The sequence below is a fragment of the Echinops telfairi genome, unplaced genomic scaffold (genome assembly GCF_000313985.2).
Source record: "Echinops telfairi isolate 266 unplaced genomic scaffold, ASM31398v2 ScPeMD7_7466;HRSCAF=8504, whole genome shotgun sequence".
In the NCBI taxonomy this organism is placed as follows: Eukaryota; Metazoa; Chordata; class Mammalia; order Afrosoricida; family Tenrecidae; genus Echinops; species Echinops telfairi.
This window is the reverse complement of record NW_022111366.1, coordinates 7,214,776-7,240,420: the sequence shown is the minus strand read 5'-3', so window position 1 is coordinate 7,240,420 and position 25,645 is coordinate 7,214,776. Positions and strand designations below refer to the sequence as shown.

At 45.7% G+C, this 25,645-nt stretch overlaps 1 protein-coding gene across 1 annotated transcript in view; it reads right to left on the bottom strand.

The window, feature by feature from the left end:
- Positions 1-25,645, bottom strand: part of CASQ2 (calsequestrin 2) — a 78,175-nt gene that overhangs the window by 28,863 nt on the left and 23,667 nt on the right. Inside the window, exons 2-7 of the mRNA XM_013007783.3 lie at positions 18,471-18,555; positions 15,204-15,304; positions 13,682-13,793; positions 6,502-6,575; positions 1,226-1,356; positions 29-74 (exon numbers count right to left, since the gene is read on the bottom strand). Coding sequence (XP_012863237.1) covers positions 29-74; positions 1,226-1,356; positions 6,502-6,575; positions 13,682-13,793; positions 15,204-15,304; positions 18,471-18,555 — 549 coding nt within the window. The remainder of the gene's footprint in view (positions 1-28; positions 75-1,225; positions 1,357-6,501; positions 6,576-13,681; positions 13,794-15,203; positions 15,305-18,470; positions 18,556-25,645) is intronic.

Below are 25,645 nucleotides of genomic sequence, written 5' to 3'. Positions count from 1 at the left end.
CAGCAGAAAGAGTTTGCTATCTCCTTACCCATGTTTCGAACATGTCCTCTGGGCGCAGGCGACGCAGAGTAGGTCTGCAAATAAAAAAGAGAACTTTCTTTAGCAGGCACCACCACATGGCAGCCTGTGCAGCCTGAGTGCATGGGAACATGGTGAAAAATGAGACAGTGCTTTGTTTCCAGGAACATGGATTGTTTGGAACCACTTCTCCCCAAAGGAGGTGAAGGTGCTGTACCCTATTTCTCACACAAAGACCTGTGCCAGCAACCATGCCAGCCTATGGCCTTCCATCCTTGAATACTTTCATAGGCCAAGGATTATAAAGTTATAACAAACAATGGGTAGGAGGCTATACAACGAAACTCGCTTTGGGGGCCAAATGCCATTTCCTTCCTTACAAGTACACTCCCAAGAGTCCAGAGCAGGTCTACAATGTGGAGACTACGGAGATAGGGGAGCCTTGGTGATTTGGTGCTTCTGCCCCCAAACGTCAGAAGTGCATCATTAGGGCCGTCCCCAGAGATTCGCTCCATTCCTTAGAGCTGCTCTAAGTGGTTTCAAATACTCCCTTTCCTTTAGGAAGTTCTCGGTAGAGAATGTTTGTCTTTGGAGAAGTGACTTAACTTCTCTGAGACTAATTCCTTAATCGATAAAATTGGGATAATAATAAAACCAAAACAAACTCAAAGGGGACAAGAAATGTGGAGTGTGACATATTTCTAAGGAGAGCAGGGCCTTCTTAGTGGCTTCGGTATTGGAGCAGTAGGATAGCAACCATAGCACTCAAAGTCACTGCCGTGGAGTTGATATCGACCCTGGCGTACAGTAGAACGGCCCCCTGTGAGTTTCTGAGACTGATCATAACAATGACCCAGTAAAACGAAAGCTTAGATAAAACACTTTATATGGCATTTGGCATAGGAGGCTTTTACTAAACCGTTAACATTAGGATTGCAGAATCTACCTCTATCTGGCTATAACTTTGATGGGATTTGTTGACTGGGGTAAAGCGTTTTAACCATGGCTGCAAGCAAAAGGTCAGAAAATTTAGTAACCTTCATGGTCGGGTTATCACTGAACAAAAAGACCTACTGTTGACCTCAATTCTGCTGTGATGCGAACTCCAGACTGCAGCTCTTGGTGAGCTTGCCACATTAGGACTGAGAGAATCGCCTACATTCCCCAAGCCCCAGTCACCGCTAAGCCATGCGCGTCACGTCAGCACCTTTGATGCTCTTTCACGAACTCCACGAGCTCCTCTTCAGTGTAAGGTTTGTCGGGAATGACAATGGGCTCGTCCATAAATGGCTCGTAGAAGTCAACCTCGTTCATCTTCAAAGACAGTTTCTTTGCAACCTGTGAGAATTAGATATTGATGCTAATTTAGAGACACCATCTCAGAGCTCTGTGTGTGTGTGTGTGTGTGTGTGTGTGTGCTGCAGAATGACTGTGAGACTGCAGGAACAGCTTCAGCGTCAATATTGAGGTGATCGGAGTTCATCGCATGAGGCCTGGGCTGGAGTGGCCTTTCTTTTGTGTTCAAAGAATGACAGAAGGAAGAAATCAATATATCTGGTAGATGAGGACCAAGCAAGAGCAGGGAGCAGCTGAACTGGAAAGGGAACCCTTTACTTCTATCATCACCATGATTCCATGGGATTTGGCAGGGCTGAAGAGGGAAGCGCATCCCAATAAAATGTGTGAATTTGAACCAATTTGTAGAACAAGTACTCAAAATCAGAGGCTAAACCATGCTCCTGTCCTTGATCAGCTCATAAACGCTAATTGTTATTTAGGCTGAAGCTCTGGCCCTGGGGTTAAATGTTCCCATGATGGGTTGGCTCGGTGATTTGTCAGCTGTTGGCAACTAGCCAGTTTGCAGCTAAACAACTCTTATTATTCGTCATAAGGTGGCCAACAGCCACAGTTGGCCCTGAACCGAGGGTGTCCTGGGACACAGGACCCTCAGTGCTAACCCAGGCAAGTCTCAGGCAAAGCAGTCATAGACGGAAGGCATTGCTTCTCTTGATAAAGTGACCTCAACGCCAGTTGTCAGGGAGGAATGGGTGCTGTTTGCCTGCAGAGCTCTCTTGGTGACATGATGTGAGAGGCCTGGAATGTGCAAAGCGCTATAGAAAACCAGATGCCATTCTTTTCTGGTTCAGAGCTGTGGTCCAAGAGAGCACAGGCATGAACAGTGGTTCCCTTGAAACTGAAGAGGGATTGCCTTTGTGGTTGTAACCAAGGGTGCCGTGGTTGTAACCAAGGGTGCCGTGGCCCAGGGCAGCGTGGCTAATTGGGAAAGGGAGGAGTGCAAGGTACACAAGCAGTTGCACAAAGAGGTCTAGCCGGAAGAAAGTACTGTGCGTTGGTGCCAGCTTGATATCACAGGGTATGAATTCCACGCCACGATGCTAACTGGTTGAACCCACCAGCCCACTCTGTGGGAGAAAGACGAGGCAGCCTGTTTCCAGAAGGATTTGCAGCCTTGGAAACCCTATGGGGAGAGTTCTACTCTGTCCTGTAAGGGTTACTGTGCGTTTGAATCAACGTTTTGTTGTCTTATTCCTTACAGTGCTTTCAGGATAAAAACTCCAGCATCCGACAGAGCAGACTAGTCAGACAAGGACGAGTTTGTTGTCTTACTAAGTATGTTTTGAGAGGCATGGAGACATGCTTTTTTCCACTTTTACGGGGGTGGGAAGGAGACCCAATGGTGTAGTGGATTACACGTTAGACAGTCTGACCATCCCCAGCTCCAAGCGCTCATTACAAAGATTGGACCCTTGTGTGGGTTGACCTAGGATCAGGAACAGTAGATTTCGGCTGTGCCCAGGAATATCACCTGGGAGGTTTTGTTGAAAATGCAGATTCCTGGGCCACGGCACACCCTAAGAACCCAAATTTCCAGGGATGGGGCCCTGAAACCCATAGTTCCATAAGCTCCTTTGGGTAGGCTAGTATCCCAAACCGACTCCCAAATTGATACAGCAAGCCTGACTTCTCGTTCTCTTTACATTTCTCCAACCCAGATATTTATTGGTTTGCTTACTTATTTGCTCTAAATTCTACAAGAGCAGGAATCTGCTTTGCTCTGTGTTGTGTCCAACCACGTAGACCAGTGCCCAGCATGGGAACGCCACTCTGTAAACTTTTGGTGAGTGAATGATTGAATAAAAGAACCTCCGGTTGCAGAAAATAGGACTCATCACCACACTTTATGCCATGTTTTCAGTAGCGTTACAGTCTTTGGTGCCTTGAAGCTGAGGCTGGGAACCTAAACGATTTCCGAGTCTCTCTTCTTTCGTCTCCTCAGTGGTCAGGCTTCTTATCAGCATATCCTCTGCTGGGCTGCCCCAGCCCCTGACCGCAGCTTTCTGACTGCAGCTAGTCCTTTCTTGACCCTTGTCTCACCAGATTACAAACTTCTACAAAGCACTTCCTCCTCCCAGGCCCCTCTAGGATCCCCTAGGAAGTGTCTTACAGATGATCTTCACCGGTCAGCACCCCATGATAGCATCTCTTGCACCTCTTACTAGACACCACTGCGGCTTTCACCAGATGCAGCCTTGCCTTCGGGACGCCACATGTCCTGTAGAACCTTGTTGACTATGCCCCACTATGGGTGCAAGTTCTCAAGTCCCAAATGGCACTGGAGTGCTCTCAGTGCAACAGGCCCTCCATCTACATGCAGAGTAATGACACTTATGATTCAGTGTCTTACCAAGTTTTAAGTGAGGCCGGCTTTAGAGTTTTTAATTGTAGCCTGACCTCACCTTCTTCATGAGCCACAGACACGAAGCCTTATGGTTGGGTTGGGAGGCGCTCCTGAGAACAGACACCACCCTAAATTCAGAAGCGGACCCTCCCTCTAAGAGCTAAGGCTGTGCTGATTGACAAGGCTTGGCTGCCTGGCTCTCTTCTCTTCAGATGAATTCCTACCCCGGAGCCACCTCAGTCACTGCTGGCCCTCATGACTAAATGTCAGCGATGGGCTCACTTTAGATTTCCGCTTACCGCCCCCTTTCCGCTGGTATTATACCCAACCTCTCTCCCCCGGCTCCAGAAGACTGACTTCTTATTAACAATATTAATAACTAGCAAACATTTACTGTGCTCACTACTTGCTGAGCAGTTTGTGTATATTATTATAAACTTTCTCTGAAATGTTGTAATACAGAACATTGGCTTGGTAGTCAGGTAAGCTGTGATTCAATCAAGCTTAAATAGTCACTGGCTAGGTGGTCCTGAGCAAGTCTTTCAACTCCAAGTGCCTCCGTTCCATCCTCTGTAGAAGGTGAGTACTAACCCCTCTCTTAGGGAGGTGTTGAAAGAATGCCATGAGAAAACCTACACAAAAGTGTTAGCACAGAGCCCGGCATATGGGATGTGCTTAATAAATAAGAGTTATCACTCTTCTGGATTCTGGCTCAAGATTTCAAATACAACCAATTAGAGTAAATGTTCTTCAGCACTACTTAAATGCACCTGTGGTAGTTACATAATCTGGTGTCAATTTGGGACTTGAGAGGATTAAGAGTAAAGGTGTGGAGTCTGCTCTGTCAATCAGACCATCGCCTATAAGGCCTCTGTGTGGTCATGGCCTTCTCTTGAGAATTCTGGGAAATCCTGATTTTCCTCCTTGGAGGCAGGAGACACCACCGCTCTCTCTGTTCACTCCCTGAGACGATGCTCTACTGACAGGACCTGACAAGACACATGATACTAAGATGATAGACCCCATGCCCTAAGGAACTGGAGAAGCCACGTAGAGACCCCTGCCAGCGCTGAGATGCTTACAATGCCACTGGATCCAAAGACTTTCTACCCACTGGCCTGTGATCATCCTGCATTCGGTGTCATTACATGTGTTTGACAAGTCTGAAGAGGACTTTATAGATTGGTATCAGACATATGGGCTAATATTGGACTTATGGGCTTGGACTGGAGTGGATTGGGATGCTTTCTTAATGTACAATTACCCTTTCTATAAAACTCTCTCTTATTCATATATGAGTCTCTCGGGACTTGTTTCTCTAGTCAACCCAGACTAACCCCCACCCCTCTAAGTTATAGGCTTGAAGACAGGGACCACGCTCACTGAAGAGGCTCAAGGGTGATGTGGATTGAACTTGAGTTCTTTCATCAAGTTCCTTCCCTGCTCCAGCACCGAGGCTGCTTCTTCCTTTGTGCACAGTCTCGGGATCTTCATAGCATGTGGGCCCTTGAGCACTGCTAGTCATGGGCTTACTCCTTAGTAGGCCACTCTCTGATGAACTTTTACTTGACTTGACTCAAAGACTTAGTTTGCTCTAGGTTGATTTGTTCTAGCAAAGATGGTGAATTCAGTTGGGTGGAGGCAGGGGTGGGGGGGGAGGGGAAGGTGAAGGGTAAGGGCAAGTTTTAAATCTTAAGGACAGGTATCCAAAAAACCAAGCCAAACTCACGGCTATCGTGTGGATTCCGACTCATAGCGACCCTACAGGACAGGGTAGCACTGCATCTGTGGGTTTCCAAGACTGTAATTCTGTAGCGTCGTAGAAAGCCTCCTCTTTCTCCTGAGCAGCAGCTGGGGGCTTCCAACTATTCAGCATCTCAACACATTACCCACTAAGCCACCAGGGCGCCTGAGGGCAGGTGTAAAGTCTTCTATAATAAATGCCACCGTCTGGGGACTCAGGTTGTCCTAAATCAGAACTTCGGGGCTCCTATTCATTCTCTGGAGACTTTCTATACCCCTTAACCCCTCGAGTCTAACTTCTCCTATGCGAGGTGGGGGTGAAGACTGATCCCCTGTCAGAGTTGTTTAAAAGGATTAACCATCACATGGATGCACTCCATTTCACAGTGCTCACACACAGAAAGCATCCAGTACACCGTAACCACGGCACTACTAACTGGAGCGAGGATAGAACATTCTGTCCACAGGAGCCCCAGATAAATTAGCCATGGATTCAGGGTACCTCTGTGTCTGCTGTTCTTTCTCTTGGGAAAGAACTGGCCATATCCGGAATGGAAAGAAACATGGAACGAAAGGAAAGGGCAGCAAAGATGCCTGCAGAGGGAGGTGCTTCCTGGAGTCCTCAATGCCTCATGTTCTTCCCTGTCCCATTCTCCATCCGGGGCAGAGGTGGAAGGAAACAAACCTGAGAAGGGAGAGGGTGCACCCTCAAGATCAGAGAAGCAGTGAACCGGTGTCTCGGCACACCTGTGCTCCCACATTTCTTACTCTGACTGCATGAGAAGACCACAGGCCGGTCAATAATTTTCATTGGGCCTTTTGAGAACTACTATCTTTAGGTCCTCTGTCCTATTTTGTTCTCGTCTCTCATTGAATAGTGATTTAATTGCCATTTCTCTAATTCTTCTGGAGAAATAAGAAAAGAAAAAATGATAACAATAATAAAAGAAAATGAGGGGGGAAGAAAACATGAAAAATCTACAAAATGTATCCCTTTGTGCCTTCAGAAGTGTTCAAATTGGACTTTCCTTGGTACTCACCCCTTTGTTGAAGGTGGCAAAAAATTTGATGTAAGGCTGGAAGTGTTCAGCTGCCTCTTCAAAAGCCTTGTAATCTAACAAGGAATAGACAAAAAGCAAAAAAAATAATAATAATTCAAGATATGCAACCCAGCTATTTCTCTTATTAAATGACGTTGCGAGAATAGCAAGCCAATTAATTTTGAATCATGACGATACTATTTAGTACACAGTTTCCCAAGCTTATTTGGCTTATGTCCCCCTTTTCAGAAAAAAATAAAAATTACCCTGCACCCCCTAGCAATTAAACACTTTTGTAATACAGCAGAATAAACCAGAATAAAGTGTAGTATCTGCTTCTGCAGCTCCTGCACAGAACATGCCAGCGCCCCATGGGGCGATATTACCCACTTTTTGAAACACTGACTTAATACAATTTAAACCCCGAGTGCTCCCTACCATGAAAGGAGTTTGAGTCCACTGGCATTGCATAGCCCAAGAAAAAAGTCCTTCATCATATTTTTATGACATTGGTAGAGGGAAAGGAAAAATGGATGAACAGAGAGGCCAAGAAACGAAGACATTCAAACAAAAAGAAAAGTCTTATCACTCAAATTCACTATGAGAGATCATTGTGTCCTGCAGAGAGAGTGTAGTGTGCTTCAGAACAAGCCTTATGTAAGACTATTCATTCACATGGTCGAAAAATATTTTACACTTCGGACTATGCTTATTGCTGTTGGTGAATGTTAACTTTCCTTTTGCTCTTTTTAAGAGTCCTTGTCTTCTTTTAGTTCTGATCCCTTTGAGAGAATGATTCAAAATGGATCAAGTCTAAACATGATGGTGAGCCCAGAGGTGAGTCCACACTGGCTAAGGTAAGCATGGAGCCACGTGAGTATGGCCGTGGGTAGAACGCAGCAGGCACTTGGTAAAGACATTTAAACCTGAGATGGAAGGTGATGGCAATGGCGATAGTGGTGACGATGTGTGTGGGTGTGGGGGTGTGGTGTGGGATGGAGTTGTTCTTCTGAATAAATTATATACAACTCTGGGAGTCAATAATCCTCTGATTCATTATTAACAAGATTCACACACACACACACACACTTTATAGAATTCCATCTCCCTTAATCATAATTCAGACAAGCTTTTACTAGAATCCTGGGATCATGAAGAATAAAAACACATCATGAATAATGCTGACTCGGGGACACGGCCGATGAGTGAGACAAGGTCATTCATTTTTAAAGGTTCACAGCCTAGGGAGGGTCAAGGGCATTTAAATGATCCCATTGCTAGGTGAGAGTCGATATAACAGAGGCAAGTACAAGTTCAGATAAGAAAGGGCCGGAACATTTTACAAGAATGCTCATACACAAACTTATATTGGTATACACAGAAACTTATCCGCATAAAAGGAATTGCCTAATCAGAAAGGATCACATAGCCTGGTAGCTAGGGTGGCTGGCTGGAGAATTTGGAGAAAGAATGAAGAGAAGCTGGGGATAGAAGAGAAAGCAGAATGGCTAAAGCATTGTGTAAGTGATTTATGTCCACAGCATCAATGAACTCCATCAGAACCCTACGTCCCTGGTGCATCTCTTCCCCAGCCACCAATGCCTTCCTACCCTGATGGAAGGAACCGTTTGCACCTGTGTCCGAAGCTTCTCTTCTCTTGGGGAGCCTGTCTGCACCCTTCCTAACATGAAGAAGGATGAAGCCAGGTGGTTCTCCACAAATTGCTTCAAAATGTGATTTTACCATCAGCTTCCATACATGTGTGAAAGCAATCTTTACGTTTTGTTGCTTTTGCATCATGTTAACACCAAATGAAGTGAAACTTAGCATTCAAGTCATCCCTTGATGCTTATTTTTGAACTTCATCCAAATCTTAAATTACCGATGACTTCAAAAGTTAATTTCTGAAGCTTATAATCTCCACAAGTAGCTTCACTTCCATCGATTTCTTTTTAAAAGTCATTTTATTTTTCCACAATAAGGGACCCGCTGGAAAATCGTCATAGTCACAAGTGGAATAGTCCAGCAACACTGTGACTAATTAGGCGTGGACTCTGACTACGCATTTTAAGTAGGTACTACCACGATGTTGGTCCTTCTCCCCAGCCTACACGTCTTGGTTGTGTGGAAGCATCAAATAAGACATGACGGAAACCATGCTGGTTGCTGAACACAAATATCAACCTCCAGGAGAGAGAGGGAAAGAAGACCGACATGTACTGCAGTTCGTGGATGGAGCTGCTGTTCGTTACCATTGAGGAGAATAGATCCCTACTCGTGGCAACCCAATGTGGCCGAGCCGAACGCTCCACATGGTTTCTATTAGGGCTGGGACCTTCCAGAAGCCGCTCTCCAGGCCTGCCTTCCAAAAGGACTCTGGGTGGATTTGAACCACTGACTGTTTGGCTAGTAGCTGGGTACTTAATCATCTTTGCCACCCAGGGACTCTGGAATTAAAGCCTCAAAATCTGCTGCCTTTCAATTGATTCTTAGTCATAGAAACGCCATATAGGGTTTCTGAGGCTGAGAATATTTATGGGAGTGAATAGCCTCATCTTTCTCCTGTGGAGAGATCATTGAGTTTGAACTGTCAACCTTGTAGTTAGCAGTCCAATGCTTACCCAACAATGCCACTGGGGCTCTTTGTATTAAAGCGTAGGCACATGTAAAAGGAAATTGAAAAAGAAAGAACATGAGTTTTTTTTTTTCTGGTTTGCTTTTTAAAATGGGTGAGAGAAGTGAACCAGCAAAGCCGTTAAAAAGCTGCTTACACAGCACCTAATGCCTAACCAGCAAAGATACCTCCCACAGTTGTGGAAGCACTCCTTGTAGAGACTAACAGGGAAATTGTCAACACACCGTGTAGAGTGGATGCAGGAAAGGAAACAGAAAAGGCAGCCTGTTGAAGAGCCTATTAAACCTTGTCTTTACGATATCGTTGGTGTTACAGAGATGGTGCTGACCCAGAAAAGGATCACACCAACCCGTCTCCATTGCAAATTAGTGATGGACTGGTCATGGGTTCATTAGTAGCATCCCTGAAAGTCCTGAAGAGAAATGCCTGAAATAACAGCATTTGTTTGGTTGAAAAGAAGCAGAACAGCTTGGTGGGGATGAAGCACCAAGAGGTAGAGGGCGTGCTGAAACAGACCACGGGGACGCAGCTGGAGCGTGCGTACTGATGGTGGGGCTGCACGGACAAGAGGGTGGGGATACTGCACATTGACCTTGTTTTGAGCATCCTGAGAGGCACATAATACTCAGTCATAGACAAGTGTGGATTATAAAAGCTTACTTGTGAGTCTAAATTCTCTGTAAAAGGTTGTTAGGAAAAAGGTGATTTCAGTTGCATCTAAGCGTCCATAGCCCCTTCTTTTTAAAAGTTTAGGTGGAGCTATCTTTTCAGAATAAGTGTCTCCTCTGTTTCCCACTAAGATGGTTTAACTCTGCAAGGCGTATGGCATTATTCTTAGTGAGAAAGGGGGCATTATTCTCACTCTGAAATGTTTGTTGGAAGATAGTTTTTGGTTTGGGGGGATTTTATGGAGCACTGGAGAAAATTGATTGGACATGGAAAAGATCATTTGACAGAGACAATGACCTGAATTTAAACCAAAATTCATCTTGAGAGGTTATAATGAAAAGCTATAGTTTCAATTTTTAAGTCTTACGAATAATTTTAAGGCCGTGAATCAATTTTTTAAAAGTGTATATATAAAGTTTTAACTGGTTGATGTTTATCAGAAATAGATTGCCACGTCCTGTGCTCTATCTAGTCTGTGTTAGTCTGAGAGCTCTGCGGACACTAGTCCACCACGGGGACTCTGCTAGCGTTTGAAATGCTGGTGGCCGGGCTTCCAGCGTCACAGCAGCGTTCAGGTCCCCCCAGCGCGGCGATAAAATGACAGTCAAGTCGTGGACGATGTGGCTCAGACATCCGCATGGCCCGCTAGGCTGAGAATGACATATGGAAAGCGGACGGCATGTTCTCCATCCTCCGAAAGGATATTTCAAGAACTATCCTGAAGTCACTCGGTGATGGGATACTATCCACCTGCCTCTAAAACAGATCGACACAAATGTATGACTCAGCTCCTAATACCGAAGTGAAAGAAATTGACTGCACGGAAGAGAGAGCTGGCTATTGACTTCTTTAAAGCTTCTAGCCTATTGTCTGTAATACTTAAGGGAAAATATAATCAAAGAAAGGAAAGGTGACGACAACTAACAAGAGCACTTTAATCATTATGTTCCTTCATTTCTGCAGCCTTAAAATGATGATAAGAATGGTCACCCTTTCCCAGGCTAAGGGATGCCGATGCAGTCCCTGGGGCCCCGGTGGTGCAGGGACTGTGAGTGGAGCTGCCATCCACAAGCTGGCAGTCTGAGCCCACAGCAGCTCTTCAGGAGAAAAGCTGAGCATCTGTTCCTATAAGCAGTTACAGTCTCAGAAATCCGCAGCGGGACACTCTGACTCAGCTTTGTCTCGCTGACAATGAGCTGTTTTTTGTTTAGATGGAGCTCCATCTAGCATAGAATCTGGTACATGATATGTGTTCATTAAACAGGGCTCTGATTATTACTGTAGGAGCTCTGGTGGCATCGTGGGTTACGCATTGGGCTGCTAACAGCAAGGTCAGCAGTTTGAAACCAACGGAGATTCAGTCACAGAAACCCACAGGGGTAGTTTTACTCTGTCCTACACAGTTGCTATGAATCAGAATTGACTCGATGGTAGTGAGTTTGGTTTATTGAGCTTTGGCATGACTATTAGTGGCCTTTCTAGATGGACGCAAATGGTTAAAGCAGTCAGCCACTAACCAAAAGTTTGGAAGTTTGAATCCACCGGAGGTACTTTGGGAAAAAGGCCTGTTGGTCTCCATCTGAAAAATTGGCCATTGAGCATTCCATGATGCTTACCTTCCCGACACAATTGCTGAAGACAAAATGGGTGCATAAGCAAATGTGGTGAAGAAAGCTGATGGTGCCCTGCTATCAAAAGTTATAGCATCTGGGGTCTTAAAGGCTTGAAGATAAACAAGCAGCCATCTAGCTGAGAAGCAACAAAGCCCATGTGGAAGAAGCACACCAGCCTGTGTGATCATGAGGTATGGATAGGATCGGGTATCAGGCATCTAAGACCCAGAATAAAACAATACCCAAGGTGAATGGGGGGGGAGGGCATGGAGTGGAGACCCAATGCCCATCTGTAGACAATTGGACATCCCCTCACAGAGGGGTCACAGGGAAGAGATGAGCCACTGATGAAACACACAACTTTCCTTTAGCTCTTTGGTGCTTCCTTCCCCCCACTATCATGACCTCAATGCTACCTTACAAATCAGATTAGACCAGAGCATGCACATTGCTACAGATAAGAGCCCACAACATAGGGAATACAGGATAGATAAACCCCTCGGGGCCAACAAGGAGAGTAGAGATACCAGGAGGATTAGGGGAAGATGGGGAAAGAAAGGGGGAATCAATCACAAGTATCAAACTAGTACCCCCTCCCAGTGGGACAAATAACAGAAAATTGGGGAGGGGCAACGGAGAAGGATGTATGATATAGAAATAATAATCTATAACTTATCAAGGGTTTGTGAGGGAGGGAGGACAGGGGAGAAGGGGGAAGAAAGAGGGAGCTGATATTAGGGGTTCAAGTGGGAAGAGAATTCTTTGAAAATGATGATGGTGGCATATGTGCAAATGTGCTTGACACATTGGAGGAATATATGGATTGTGATATGAGATGTAAGAACCCCCAATAAAAGTTTTTTTTTTTAATGGTTATTGAGAACTCTATGGAGCACAGTGTTATTGACATTATATTGACTATTGACTGGGAGTCAAAATCAACTTGATGGCAGTGAACAGCAAAAGCAACATTCTTCTTCTTATTATTACTAGTTTATGGCAGGAGAAGAAAGGAATTGGAAAGGGTGCTCTTAATCGAATCGTATCCTTGCTTCACTCCTTATTTTCCATCCTATGCTTAATGGCGGAGAAGAGAGCACCGGAAGGGCGGGAAAGGAAGCAAACTGAGAGTTAAGACATTAAAGGGAAATTGAAAGAAATGAAGACAAATGGGAAAAGTAGAGGGATGCAGGAGAAATGCCCCCACATAGTCATCACCTACACAGAAACGTGTATATTAAACTGAAGCCACCTAAGGAGAAATGGGGCAAAACTCCCTGACTTGCCACCTCTCACCAACACTTTTGTTTCCAGCAGTGAATGGTGGCCTTCATGAAGCAACTGACGAGACGGTCACTTGGGGACCTGAGAGAGGAAGAAGGGTTGGTTGTTGTTGACAAGGTGACTAAGGATGCAGTTGGCAGATGGGGGAAAGAAATAGCTGTGTGCCTACTTTCAAAATATTTTAGGGTTTCCAAAAATAGTCCTAAGCAGCCCCTATTTGTACCTCCCACATGAGCCAATGTTACCAGATACTCTTTCATAGTTGTGACCACTCCTCCTGATACTTTCCTGTTCTCTGAGATTAAGTGAACCAGCAAAAGCCTGACTCATTGAGCCTGCTACCAAAGCAGTTCGAAAATTGTCCTCTCCTCCTTCCTGGTCTCCCCTCGCCCCCCTTCTCTCCTGCTACCATCTGCTCAATTCCACTATGGGCTTCAGTGATGTAATGAGAGCTCTCTGTGTGTGCCCAAAACTTGACCACGAAGCTTGCAAAGGGAGCATGTTGAAGGGAGTGGCGGGGGCAGGGCAGGCAGTCCCCGTGGTCAGCCGTGGGCTTGGTCAGCAATTTTAGATGGTGTGCAGCAGCTGTGGAGCCCACCCCTCCCCCGATGTTCCTCCAGGGCTTTCCAAGGGACTGAGAAGCACTCCGGCTTGCGGCCATGAGAGTGGCCAATGTCCGAGAGAAGACCCACCGTTCGCCCCAGTTTTAGAATAGAATCTGACTGGGAGGTGGGCCAATGGAAAAAGTGGAGGGGGAGATTTTCTCTCTCTGTAAAACAACCACGGTCCCACTTTCAAGGTGAAAGAACCTGGCTCACCCTTCATGGTCTTTAAGCTCTTTTGCAGGTTTTGTGAATTGTTTGCACACTGGTTTCACTGTTCAAGGGCAGGTGATGCTGATGATGCATCCTCCTAAGGGAACCTCTCTGTTGGGAATCTGGCCTTCAGGCTGGCAGGCTGGGGTGGACACACAACTTACATTCTGAGTCCTCACTCTTGAAAAAGCCAATAAGTTTAATCTGGTCCTCAATGCGTTCAAAGGCTTGGACTTCCAATTTGCTACTGATGATCTCCACTGGGTCTTCAATAAGCTGCAAGGTCACAGACACGGGCACATCCAAATTAAAAAAGCCATTCTTTCTCCATCAGGGAAATCAGGCACACAGATAGTATGCTTCAATGTGACATTTTAATGAACTTTGTGCTCGGCACCTCAATACCCATCCTACCCCTTCCCAAATGAGCAGCATCAACAGTGCCTTTTGAGGAAATGGTCTTAACGCAAGAGGTGGTCTATGGGCAATTCTATTCCTCTTGCCTATTCATTCAAGAAGGGACATTGACCCAATTCTGGCTAATGATATTTTAGGTTAGATTTGCCAAAGGCTTTTGGGAAATTTTTTATTATTGTGTGAGTAGGAAGCAGCTTCTGCTGGCCACTTTGTTAGGAGATTGAGCACAAAGGCACCCACAGAAAACGGCATTATCGTGGATACAAAGGCAGATGGAGCGGGAGCCCTGATGAAATAAAAAATCTGACCTAACTTTGGTTTTCCATTTGTATTGGTCAATTATACTGCTCATTGCTTAAGGTCGTTAGATCTGGGTGTTGTTGCTTGCATTTACAAATCACCCTCTGAATTGTTAAAACTGGGACAGTACTATATCCAGATCTACCGTGGTTTTTTGGACTTGGATGATGGGTCAATGAGATAGTGAAGCAAGGTCTATAGGCACTTTGATGTAGCAGATGGCCTTCAACTCACTTCTGATCCTCTCCTTAGGTTTGGAGGATTCTGGAGAAAAGCAATAGACCACGGGGTACCAGCTGGCCAATAGTAATAATCAATACGGATGTTTAAGCATAGGTTCTTGCTCTGTACAGGGATCTGCGTTCACAAACATTTCGTTTCATGGCTCTTACTCGAAGCATGAGTGTAGCTGTGGAGAGAGTATCTTCAGACTATTGGTCTCTCTGTCATAGCATATGGATTACATGTTGTGTGTTTACCTTCAAGACTGAGCGTAAATAAGACAGTGGGTGTCTCTGGAGCCCAGCCTCCTCTTTATTCAACTCGGGGGGTAGCTCAGAAGAATTTAGCTCATTGTTACTGGTCTCCCTAGCCTATCTCCAAATCTCTTTCCCACACTCACCAGCTCTCTTTAGCAGTACTGGAATAAAGCCAAGAGCATTTCTGTAGATGTCATTATATCACTGGTAAAAGAATTAGCATGGTATTACTCCACAGTCCTCCTGACTTGTGACCTCTGTTCACTAATAAAACAGTTTCCAAGGTGACTTCAGGGCCCAATTCCTGGGAGAAGTAAACACCACTCTGATGCTGGAATTTCTGGTTTTGTTTTTGTGGGAAGACTGTGAGCTCTTCCTTAGCCCAGGTCTGGTTCTCCAGTTTCTGTTCTTACTTAAGCAGGGGTTTCACCTCCCCGCTGTATTAGAGTCCAGAGAGCTTCACCCAGGGCCACTGAGCGCATATACTTACATCCAAGAGAAATTCCACCAAGACATCAGCTGCAAACTCGCCATCAAACTCAATTGTGCGATCGCCCTTAAGAACATACAGGCTTCCTTCCTCTTCAAAGCCTGCAAGAAACCAAGAGATCCAGGGAAAGGTCAACCCGATGTAACAGGAACGGTTGTGTTATTCGAGTCTGGCTCTGGGTCTCCTGTGACAGTGGGGTCAGGATCAGGGGGACCAACATGAAACCCAAGGACAAGTTCCTTGGAAACACCAGCACCGAAGAGCGTCGGATTGGAAATTGAATTTGGAATTGTCAAGAACCAATCCAAATTCTCGTTAGGCAACACCTACACTTCTCTATCCCACCACTGCTTGGAATTGTTCCCCAAACACTGTTGACCCCATGCTCTGCTCCTTATTAAAAAGGGTTAATGATTCCATTGCCCACCTGACTCTGAAACCTGAACCCGACAGTCAAGTCCCTCCACAACTTAGTGCCAACCTCATGTCTTGCATCCTTCCATGGGTAGACCTGCTCTCCTTTGAGAAATGCTCTCTTAATCCCTCATGCCACTCCCTTTGTTACTTGTACACATGGTGATATGTAGGGGCTAGAAAAGGAAATGTCCCAGAGGATGATATGATTCCTTTATGCCCATGTTCTCCCTGTGCCTAAAGCTATAGGTACCTCCTTGCTCTCTACCCCATCTCAATAGCTCCTTCAGACTTCAGCAAGAATTCCTTTTCCAAATAAGGACACTCCAATATCCCTGGACTTTTGCCTTTATGGCTTCAGTTAAATAAGTCTACTGTAACAGAAAGGGGGGCATGGTGGTTCAGTGGTAGAATGCTCGCCTTCAATGTAGATGATCCAGGTTAAAATCCTGGCCAAGATACCTTGAGCACAGTTGACACACTTCCATCAGGAGAGGCCTAGGCATTGCTTTGTTGTTTCCATAGGTTCCACAGAGCTTCCAGACTAAGGTGAGCCTGGAAGGAAGCCCTGCTGATTTCTACCCCAGTCTGCCAAACAAAGCCCTGTGGTTCCAACCCCGTTGTCATGAGTTGCAATGAGCCCAAACCACTGAATGTGTATAAGGACCCAAATTCACAACCCTAACAGAGCCGCAGAAAGGTCTCCGAGTGGAGGACCATGAGCTTCCTGTTAGGCAAGTTTTTTGCATAGAGCCTGGGCACCAGGGGCACCCCAGAGGCGTTTGTGAGCAGAATGAATCCCTTGCTTTTCTGTTCTAGCCCAATCCAGGGTGTCTTCTTTTCCAGTTTTCTGGTAAACACTGCAGGGATGCCTTCTCCGTTCCTGCGTCTCCTTGCTCTTGGTGTAATGCTGTGTACTTCCACAAATGCTGCTGGAAGACAGCATTTCCCCCTAGGACTGCTAAGTAGCTGAGGCTGCCATTGACATCCTAATTCCTTAGAGTAATGGTTTTCACCGTCTCTATTAGCTGGAGGATGCTTCTCCAAACGAAGTCTTCTGCAGAACCTCCAGGGGATGGGAGGCTGGACTCAGGCGTGCTGGCCCCCAAGGCAACTCTGAGGACCCCCCGGGCAGACCGGGCAGCCCTGATTGTAAATCAGAAGGAGCAGCAAGCCCGCTTGTGCTTGAAGTCAGTCCTGGTGAATCTCAAAAGACATATTGGCCAGTGCCCGATTTTTGGATTTGTTCTCAGTGGACCCAGTCAGGACTCTGTTGCCCATGCCCACTGAAATGGTGTGTGCATAACACGCATAGCGCTTGTAGGAAACCAATGCGCTAGGGAAATGCATGCTTCAAAAACCACCTCATGTGCATTATTTTCTTAAAAAGCTGGTAATTCAGACAGAGCCTGGTGGGAGTCAACCTAAGGCAAATGGAGAAGGGATGGATGTGAATGAGCAGGCTCCTTCATTGCAATCACTGTCCAGTAAACCCCAAGGATCCCATAGGTGGAAGAATGCTCCCCGCGTTGCTCCAGGCTCAGCTTAGAGCGAGGGGGGCTGAGCTACACAAAGCCCCATTGCTCCTTTGCTGGTCCTTTCTTATGATGGCTTCTCCCAGCTTCTCCTCCCCAGCCTCGTGAGGCACTGCAGCAACAAGTTTTCCCTCTAACTGTACTAGAAAGCCTCCCAAATTTAATTTCTCATGAAAGCCAAGGGTAAGGAGAAGACAACAGAATCAACAGGCTGTGGGGGGAGCCGGCAGAACTTATGAAGCTGCTGTTGACTCTAGGACACAGGTTTAACATACTTTGCTTCCCTGCTCAAGGGGGCGGGTGGGGGGGGTACTCCTTAATTTATCTCCAGGGACAGAGGTGCTCCAGTCATTCATAATCACCCATTATCATGTTAGGGTCATGAGTTCTTCTTTGTCTCTAACCTAAATATAGACTCCTGTCATTTAAATCTGCTTTAAAATATTGGCCTTCTTAAAAATAAAAGAGAAAGCAGTTGTGTCTAATTCTCTCAGATGACAAACTTTCACAGAGCTGAACCACCTCTGATGTTACTGTTCTTCTCTGGCCCGGGGCTTCCGACTCAAATCCAATTAACCTTTCTTCAAAGGTCCTGTTTGGTAATCCCCTGCTATTTTTTAATGGGTTTTCTTAGCTGGCCATGCGGAAAAAAGCCAATGGGCAGTCCACGTGTAGGGGTGCTTGAAACCCAGAGGGGTTACCTGTGTTCTCTGACCGTGGGTTGAGAGGTGTGAGAAACGTAAAGTGCACTCGCACTTAAGCATGAACTGTTGACACGAGAGATTACAGCTTGCACGGTGTAGTCACTTAACCGTTCCTCTGCTAAATCCTCCCTGTCATCCTGGGTGACACTGCCCAGCTGGGGCTTGGCCTTCTACTGAGAAGCCACTGGAGCCCAGCGTTACTACTGGGAAAGCTGCCCTTTGTGACTTGTTTCAGCCAGGAGACAAAGAAATCCTAAGTGATGGAAGACTCGTCCTGACCCCATCCTGGTGGAGAATAGGGAAGCTGGCCTTTGAACTTGCTGGTGTTGCTGGAATAAAGGCGTGCTTCTTTAGTGACAGCACTTCCGTTCTCTGGGAGGTTGCTGCTCATGGTAGGGATACAAAACCACCTCAGAAGATTAATGTGAAACTGTGTCACGCAGGCCTGTCTTTATTTGTATGAAACTCATTCCAGCTGAGCGAGAGGTAGGCATGATCATTTTATATGTTTCTTACAAACAGTCGCGTTATTATCTGGGAATACATGTGCTTGTACTTTTTTTTTTTTTTAATCTTTGCCAGAGACCTTTGTTTCTTTTCAAAGTCACACTTACCTAGTTTCTTGGCAAGCTTGGCTTCTTTCTTGGCATCCACCATCACAAAGCCTATAGCCTTGTGTTCTAGGACCTGAGCCACGAGCTGAAAGGATAGACAAGGAGGAGGGTAAAGCTGGCTGAAGGGAGAATATATCAGAGAATAAGATTGTCATGTGTTGACAGACAGGTTCTCCTCCCCACTTCCTGTCTTTCTGGCTGATTCGAACGGCAGCCAGGGAAGGCTAGGCTTCGTGCCTCCATGGAAGGATGACTCAACAGAACACCGAGGACCAGGCTGAAGAGGACATATTTGGAAGAATGCATTCATGTTTGGCTCTTTGCTGCCCTGGGTTTGGATGCAACGTGGAACTGGGAGAGGGGAGAACCTAAATGGCAGCAAAGGTACCTGAGAAGTCCTTTCTCTGCGTCCAGATCAAGCCGGGGGATGGTGGGGACACTGAGGACCACTGAGAGCCTCAGAGATCTTAGAACCAAGGAGCGCCGATCCCTCATAATCTGGCATAGCTCTCAAGTCCTCCCCCCTAAGGCTTATAGCCCGCTTGCCAGTGGGTCTGAGATGGCTCTCAGGGCTGCCCGGCCCACTGAGAGGAAGGAGTAGTGGAGTCTTACCTGTGTGGCCCAGAGGGACACACAACGCAGAGCACAGAGGGACTTCAGTAGTGTCCTCAGTTGGCAGGTGTAGGGAACTACTCGGGGCTGACTCGATGACACAGGTCCAAGCTTTGACACCTTGCTAATTCCCCGGAAACTTAGCTATGAGGTGCGATAGGGAGACCCTCAATTGACTGAGCTCTCTAATTCTTGCCATCCAGCTGAACAGAGGCTTGCCACTGAGTGAGAGATCACGAGTATTCATTTTACCTTCAAGAAAGTTAAACTTTAAAAAAGACCAGGGGAGATCAGCATGCCATTGGAAGAAATAATACAGTCTACTTTACCTTAATTCCTGCAATGATCCCATCATGCAAAACTACAGCATGCTATCACAACCAGGCACGTTGGCATCAATACAGATAAACAATCAAAGAACCTTTTCATACCGTAAGGGTTCATCGTGTTGCGCTGTCTAGCCTCCTCTGCGGACTCCAGCCCCAGCCCTTTCCTCAATCCCTTGGTCTGGTCTCAATTTCTGTCATTGAATCATACAGTCTGTAATCCTTTGGGACTGAATAGGTATTTGCTTTTTATCACAGAATAGTTGCTCATGGTATGGAGGTACTATTTATGTAATGTTCACGTGTTGAAGGACCCCAGGCTGTTTATCTTTTGGAGTAGCTAAAACAAATCGAAGACATTTCTCTTTCTACCCTAGATTACGGGTGAATCGGCTACAAACATTTGTGGACAGGCTTCTGTGCGAATGTTAGTCCTCCTTTCTCTGAGATGGCTGCACAGGCAGACAATGGCTGGATCACATAATAGCTGTCTCGAGAAAGTGACAAACTGCTGTCCAGAGTGACTGTTGTTGTTTTTTAAATCATTTTATTAGGGGCTCATACAACTCTTCTCACAATTCATACACACATCAATTGTGTAAAGCGCATTTATACATTCATTGCCCTCATCATTCTCAAAACATTTCCTCTCCACTTAAGCCCCTGGCATCAGCTCCTCATTTTTCCCCTCCCTCCCCGCTCCCCCCTCCCTCATGAGCTCTTGATAATTTATCAATTATTATTTTGTCATATCTTGCCCTGTCCGACGTCTCCCTTCACCCACTTTTCTGTTGTCATTTTATAGCCCTGCTAGCAATATGTGGGTGATTTGGTTTCTCTGCATCCTTATCAGGAAGTGGGGTTGACACTCTTTTGAAGTTTAGCCATCGGGGCAGTTGTGCACCGCTGTATCCAGTCCTGGCAGGAGCCCTCGTAGTGTAGTGCTTGCACTTTGGGCTGCAGTCTGCATGGTCAGCAGCTCAAACCCATCGGCAACGCCTCAGGAGAAGGACCGGCCTTTCGACTCCTGTAAACAGCTACAGTCCCAGAAACTCGCAGGGGCTCACTCTGAGTCAGCACTGGCTCGATGGCAGGGAGTTTGGGGTTTCTTATACATATTCCTTAATGCACCATCGACAATTCCTTAGTGGCCAATGCTTTCTTTTTTCCATGTGCTCATTTGCCATGGATCGTGCTATTGGTGTGAAGTCTATGAACTCCTCCCAGAGCAAGATCTCCACATTTTCTCTTCGGTTTATTTATTTATTTTACCCTCTTCACATTGTTATATTTCACGTCCCATCCCATGGTTCATTTTGAGTCAACTTTTGTTTCAGGTGTGAGACTTAGCCTGAAATATATTCCTTTTCTGCCCAGTGGACAGCAGATTGCTCCATCGTCACTTGTTGAAAAGGCTAATCTTTCCCCCTTGCTTGCTTTCACTCCTGGCACAGCCCGGCTGGCGGGTTTGTGTGCATCCATTGCTGGCGTCACAGTTCTGTTCCCTTGGTCTATGGTCCTACCTCTCTGCCAATACCACAGAGTCTTGATACAAGGAGGTTTCAAAAGTTCATGGGGAAAGTCCGTTGCCTTTCAATCCCCTTGAAAGAAGCCCCACATGATGAAATTGGGCAGAAAGGCTTTCTCCTACTGATTACTATTTTTCTTCTCAAAATTGTTTAGCTATTCTAGTGGGGTTTTTTTTAACCCTTTCTTTGTGGACTTAAGAATAATCGTGTCTAGAACTATGAAAACCTACAGATTAATTTAGGATAATTGAAATCAATTTTATTTTGAGACTCCTAATCCATGAAAATGGTATGTCTCTCCATTTATCTAGCTAGCATTTGATTTCTTTTATCAGTATTGTACAGTTTTTAATCACACAAGCCCTGTACAGTGAACCCTCATTTATCGCGGTTAATCGGTTCTAGACCCTACCGTGATAAATGAAATTCCGCGAAGTAGGATTCCTTATATCCAAAAGTTTTACCTCTTCCTGGATGGTGAGCATCTTCCTCTGGCGCTTATTTTTATTGTCAGAAGGCTTAGAAGAAGCAGCTCGTTTAGGAGCCATCATAGGGCTTAGATAAAATTTCTTAAAAATCGCAAACAATTACAGTACACTGTACAAAAGCAAAAATGCATCTGATACATAGCTCCGATACGTAGCGATGCAGACAGAAGCGTGTACAGTATGAGCCAATCAGTGGCAGTAATGACAGAGCATACGCTGTTACGCAAAAACCGTGATAGAGTGAAGCCGCGGAAGTCGAAGTGCGTAGTGGCGAGGGTTCACTGTATATGTTTTGCTAGAGTTTCACTTAAATATTTAGAACTTTTTCACCCTTCACTCACTTTTCTGTTGTTCGTTCCCCTGGGAGGGGGTTATATGTTGATCCTTGTAGGATATGAAAATAATAACCTGTAACTTACCAAGGGTCCATGACGGAAGGAGGGTGGGGGAGTGAGGGGAAAATGAGGAGCTGATAACAAGGGCCCAAGCAGAAAGAAAATGCTTTGAAAATGATGATGGCAGCATATGTACAAATGTGCTTGACACAATGGATGATTATATGGACTGTGATGGGAGATGTGAGAGCCCCCAATAAAAATTTAATAAAATTTGTTAAAAGAAATGAAAGTGGGAGCATCTCCACAAGTTCTGCAAATAATAAAATAAGGTAAATGATATTTTTAAATATATTTGGAACTTTTTTTAGAAATGATAAATAGCATTGTACTTTTTATCTTAATGCCCAGAAATTCACTACTAATTTACAGAAGAACAGCTGAGTTTTGTAGGTTTATCTGTGACCCTGTCGAATCCACTTGCTAGTTCTAGAAGGGGGCTTGTGTTTTTGTTTTCTTGCTGGTTGGTTTTGTAAATTTCTGAGAACTTTTTACGTAGACAGTCATGTCACGTGCAAATAGATAGTTGCATTACTTCCTTCCCAACCCGTGTGCCTCTTATTCTTTGTTATATTTGCTAGAACTTTAGCATTACATTGAATAAGAATATGAGAAAGATCATCCTGTGTTGTCCTCGGTCTTAATGGGCAAGCACCCAGCCTGTCACCCTTCGTCTAATGTTAGCTGCTTTTATCCAAGTTGAGGACGCTTCAGCTTCTCTCTTCCTTCGTTGCGAAGGGTTTTATTTTCTGGAAGAGATTTTGTAGAATTAGTAGTAATTCTTGTTTAAATACTTAGTAGGCTTTTCATGAAACAATGAAGAGCACTCTTGTTGTTGTTGTTGATCATTTTGAAATGATCGATTCCATTTCTTTGAGAAATTATCCTTTTTAAAAAATTTCCTATCAGATGAGCTGAGGACGTTTGTGTTTTCCTAGGAGTGAGTCCTTCAGAGCCAATTTATTTGAACTCATGAGAAATCTGCGTGTGTGTTTGCCCTCTAAGACTTCACAGAGTCAATGTGGTACAAACATTGCGTAACCCTACTCACGGTCCGGATAGGAAGTGTCAGACCCATGAAGATTTCCATAGTGTATTTACACCGAGTGGAGTAAACACAAGCTATAAATACTCTCACATCAACCCAGGGCAGGCTTTGCCTCCAAATAAGCTTCCAACAAAAATTACAAAAGCGCCTTTGGTTTGGTGTTTTGGATTTTTGGAATTGTGGGTAAGGGCTTGTGAACCTGCTGTAAGTGTTACGAGGTGGATTCGAGTTAGATCTATCTATGTGTCTCTACAAACTGTGCTGTCAACCCCTAAATTGTTGTATAATTGCTTCTCTCATTTCGCCCCTCACACTCACAACTTCCCACTCGCTGCGTCTTCTCCCCTTAAATTCCTTCTCTTGTCAATGTCTCTGAGATCTTCCTTTGCCTATTGATTTGTTTCTCTCTAAGCTTCTCCCTGCTCCTCATTTTCTGCCCCTAGACCCCCTTCCCTGGAAGCACGGGGCATTGGGTGAAGGAGCTGGTCTGTGTGGTGCCTGGTGCTGGGGAGGCGAGAAGGTGACACAGGACACCCTCCCTGCTATTGATTTTTTCTCCCTGCTAGGATTTCAGCTGAGAAGAGAAAAGTATGAAGATGGAAGGCAGACATTATTGTAAGTGTTTATGTTATGACTCATCGTGAGCTGTCCCGCAGTGTCTGAACACGCCAGCCTTTCTGCAAACTCACTTGGTGGTAGTCTATTGCATTCAATCTGTTAGGCAAGGCACTTTCTTTCCTTTTTTAAAAAAAAATCATTTTATCGGGGGCTTGTACAAATCTTACCATAATCCATCCATCCACCCAGATGTCAAGCACATTTGTACCTTTGTTGAGGCATTTTCTGAATGCGTTTTCTGGCTTTCAGTGTAAGCCACTCTGTCCATCTTAGAACTGTCAAAAATTTTCTATGACCTGTTTTATTGTCTATCATTCAAAGCTAAAGATGCTGAGACCTAACTGCTTGGTGATGTGAGTGGGTTTCTGTACTCCTGGTGGGAACCTCTAATAGTGGGTCTAAAACTTCAGTGGACTCATAGAATGGAGCTTCCTGGGCTGCAGCTCCCGATAGTGGATGCAATATGGGGTGGAGCTCAGGAATTCACATTTTTACAAAACCACATCACCACACCCCGTGATCCTGGCCGCACTCTGGAAAACATGGCTATAAATGGCTGTCCATTCATCCAAGAGTAATCTGGCTTAGTGTTCTCCCAATCGTTACCCATGGAGCCGTGCGTGGCTCTCTTGTCTCCTCTGTCTTTCATGTAGGAGAGAAAGATTAGTAATAATGAGAATATAACAAATGCAAGCATTAATAGAAAAAGGAAATCTGAGACTGAAACACAAAATTTAACTCTGACCGCTCCTAGGCATAAACAGTCACGTCCTGTTTTTTTTCCCCCTTTCAGCTAGATGCAAATGGTGTGCTTCTCCCAGACATGGAAAGTGTGGCCTTCCTAGTTGTGTGATGGATAGCTACGTGCCTTTTGAAGCTCTGTGAATGGAAGGTGCTGTCTCAGACAAAATAGATTCCGTTTCCTTGTTTTACTAATACAGCCACCCACTGTCCTGTGCCACCAGTGGTTGGAATCGCCAGTGATCACACTGGGCTAGGACCTGACACTAGCTGAGACCTGCCTCCCCTACTCCTTGGCACCCTGCGGTGCCCTGTCATTCTTGCCTCCCACCCTGACCAGGCCCAAAGCCTCCACTTGAGCCCTGTCATCGCTTTCAGCAGCCCCAGAGGGCACCTAATGAGCTTAGTGCAGGGCGGCTGTGTGGGAGGAGACGGGCTGTGGTGAGAGCTGAGAGCCTTCTGGGCTGACGGCTAGCATGGTGGAGTCCTCTCCGAACTGGGAGGGACCCTGGAGGGCCAGTCCAGCCGGTGTCCGCTCAGCTGCCTGTCACACATGGCTAGGTCTTGCTTCCATCTTTGCTCAATCTCATACTCCCTAGCTCATAGGTCAACTTCTCCCCTTTTATTTGATCCAAACCCTGCAAAGTGCCACCTCACTTTCCTGTGGGACTGTCGCCCCCCCGTGGGGTTATCTTGTGACTCCCAGTGACAAGGATGCAGCATTTGGTGGAGTTGGAGTTGTGTCTTGCAAGAAGGGTCTGGTGACCAACCTCTGAAAACTCATTCCCCCCAAACCCTAAGAAGCACGGTGCTTCTCTGCTGACACACAGGGATAGGTTTTTCAGCAGGTGGTGGAGCGGATCTGAGTCTCTTCTGTCTGGTGAATCTCTCTTCCTTAAAGCACCAGGGCCCTTGGCATGCTTCCTTTGTGTTTTGCACAGTTCCTTGGAGACACTCAGCATGCGCGTGGATGAATAGAGGAAGGGACGCAAGTCCTTGCCAAGTTCAAACGGGGCTTTTGAGCCAAAGGGGAGCTAGCAATCGCACAGATCACAGTGACGAGGGTTGTGGCGATCAAGAGAGAGCAAAGCAGAACCCTGTCAGTCTCCTAAATTCGCCAACAACTGGGATCACCTTTTCTATTCCAATTTTCCACTGATGATTTATAATCCTGCCTCTGCTGGTTTCATTCGCTTGGTTGGTTTCTTTCCACGTAATCTTGCCAGTTGCCAGTGCTTCCCAGGGATCGGGGAGTTATCTCTGATGGGCTGGAATCCTCTGAGCACAGGCGCAATGCTCATTTTTTCCAGAAACACTAGGAATTGCTTTTATTATTACTGAATCCTTGGAGTGCCACGGGTATATACTGAAGCCTCTGTCAAATGCGCTTGATTCAATAGTCAAGAGGAGGAGATCGA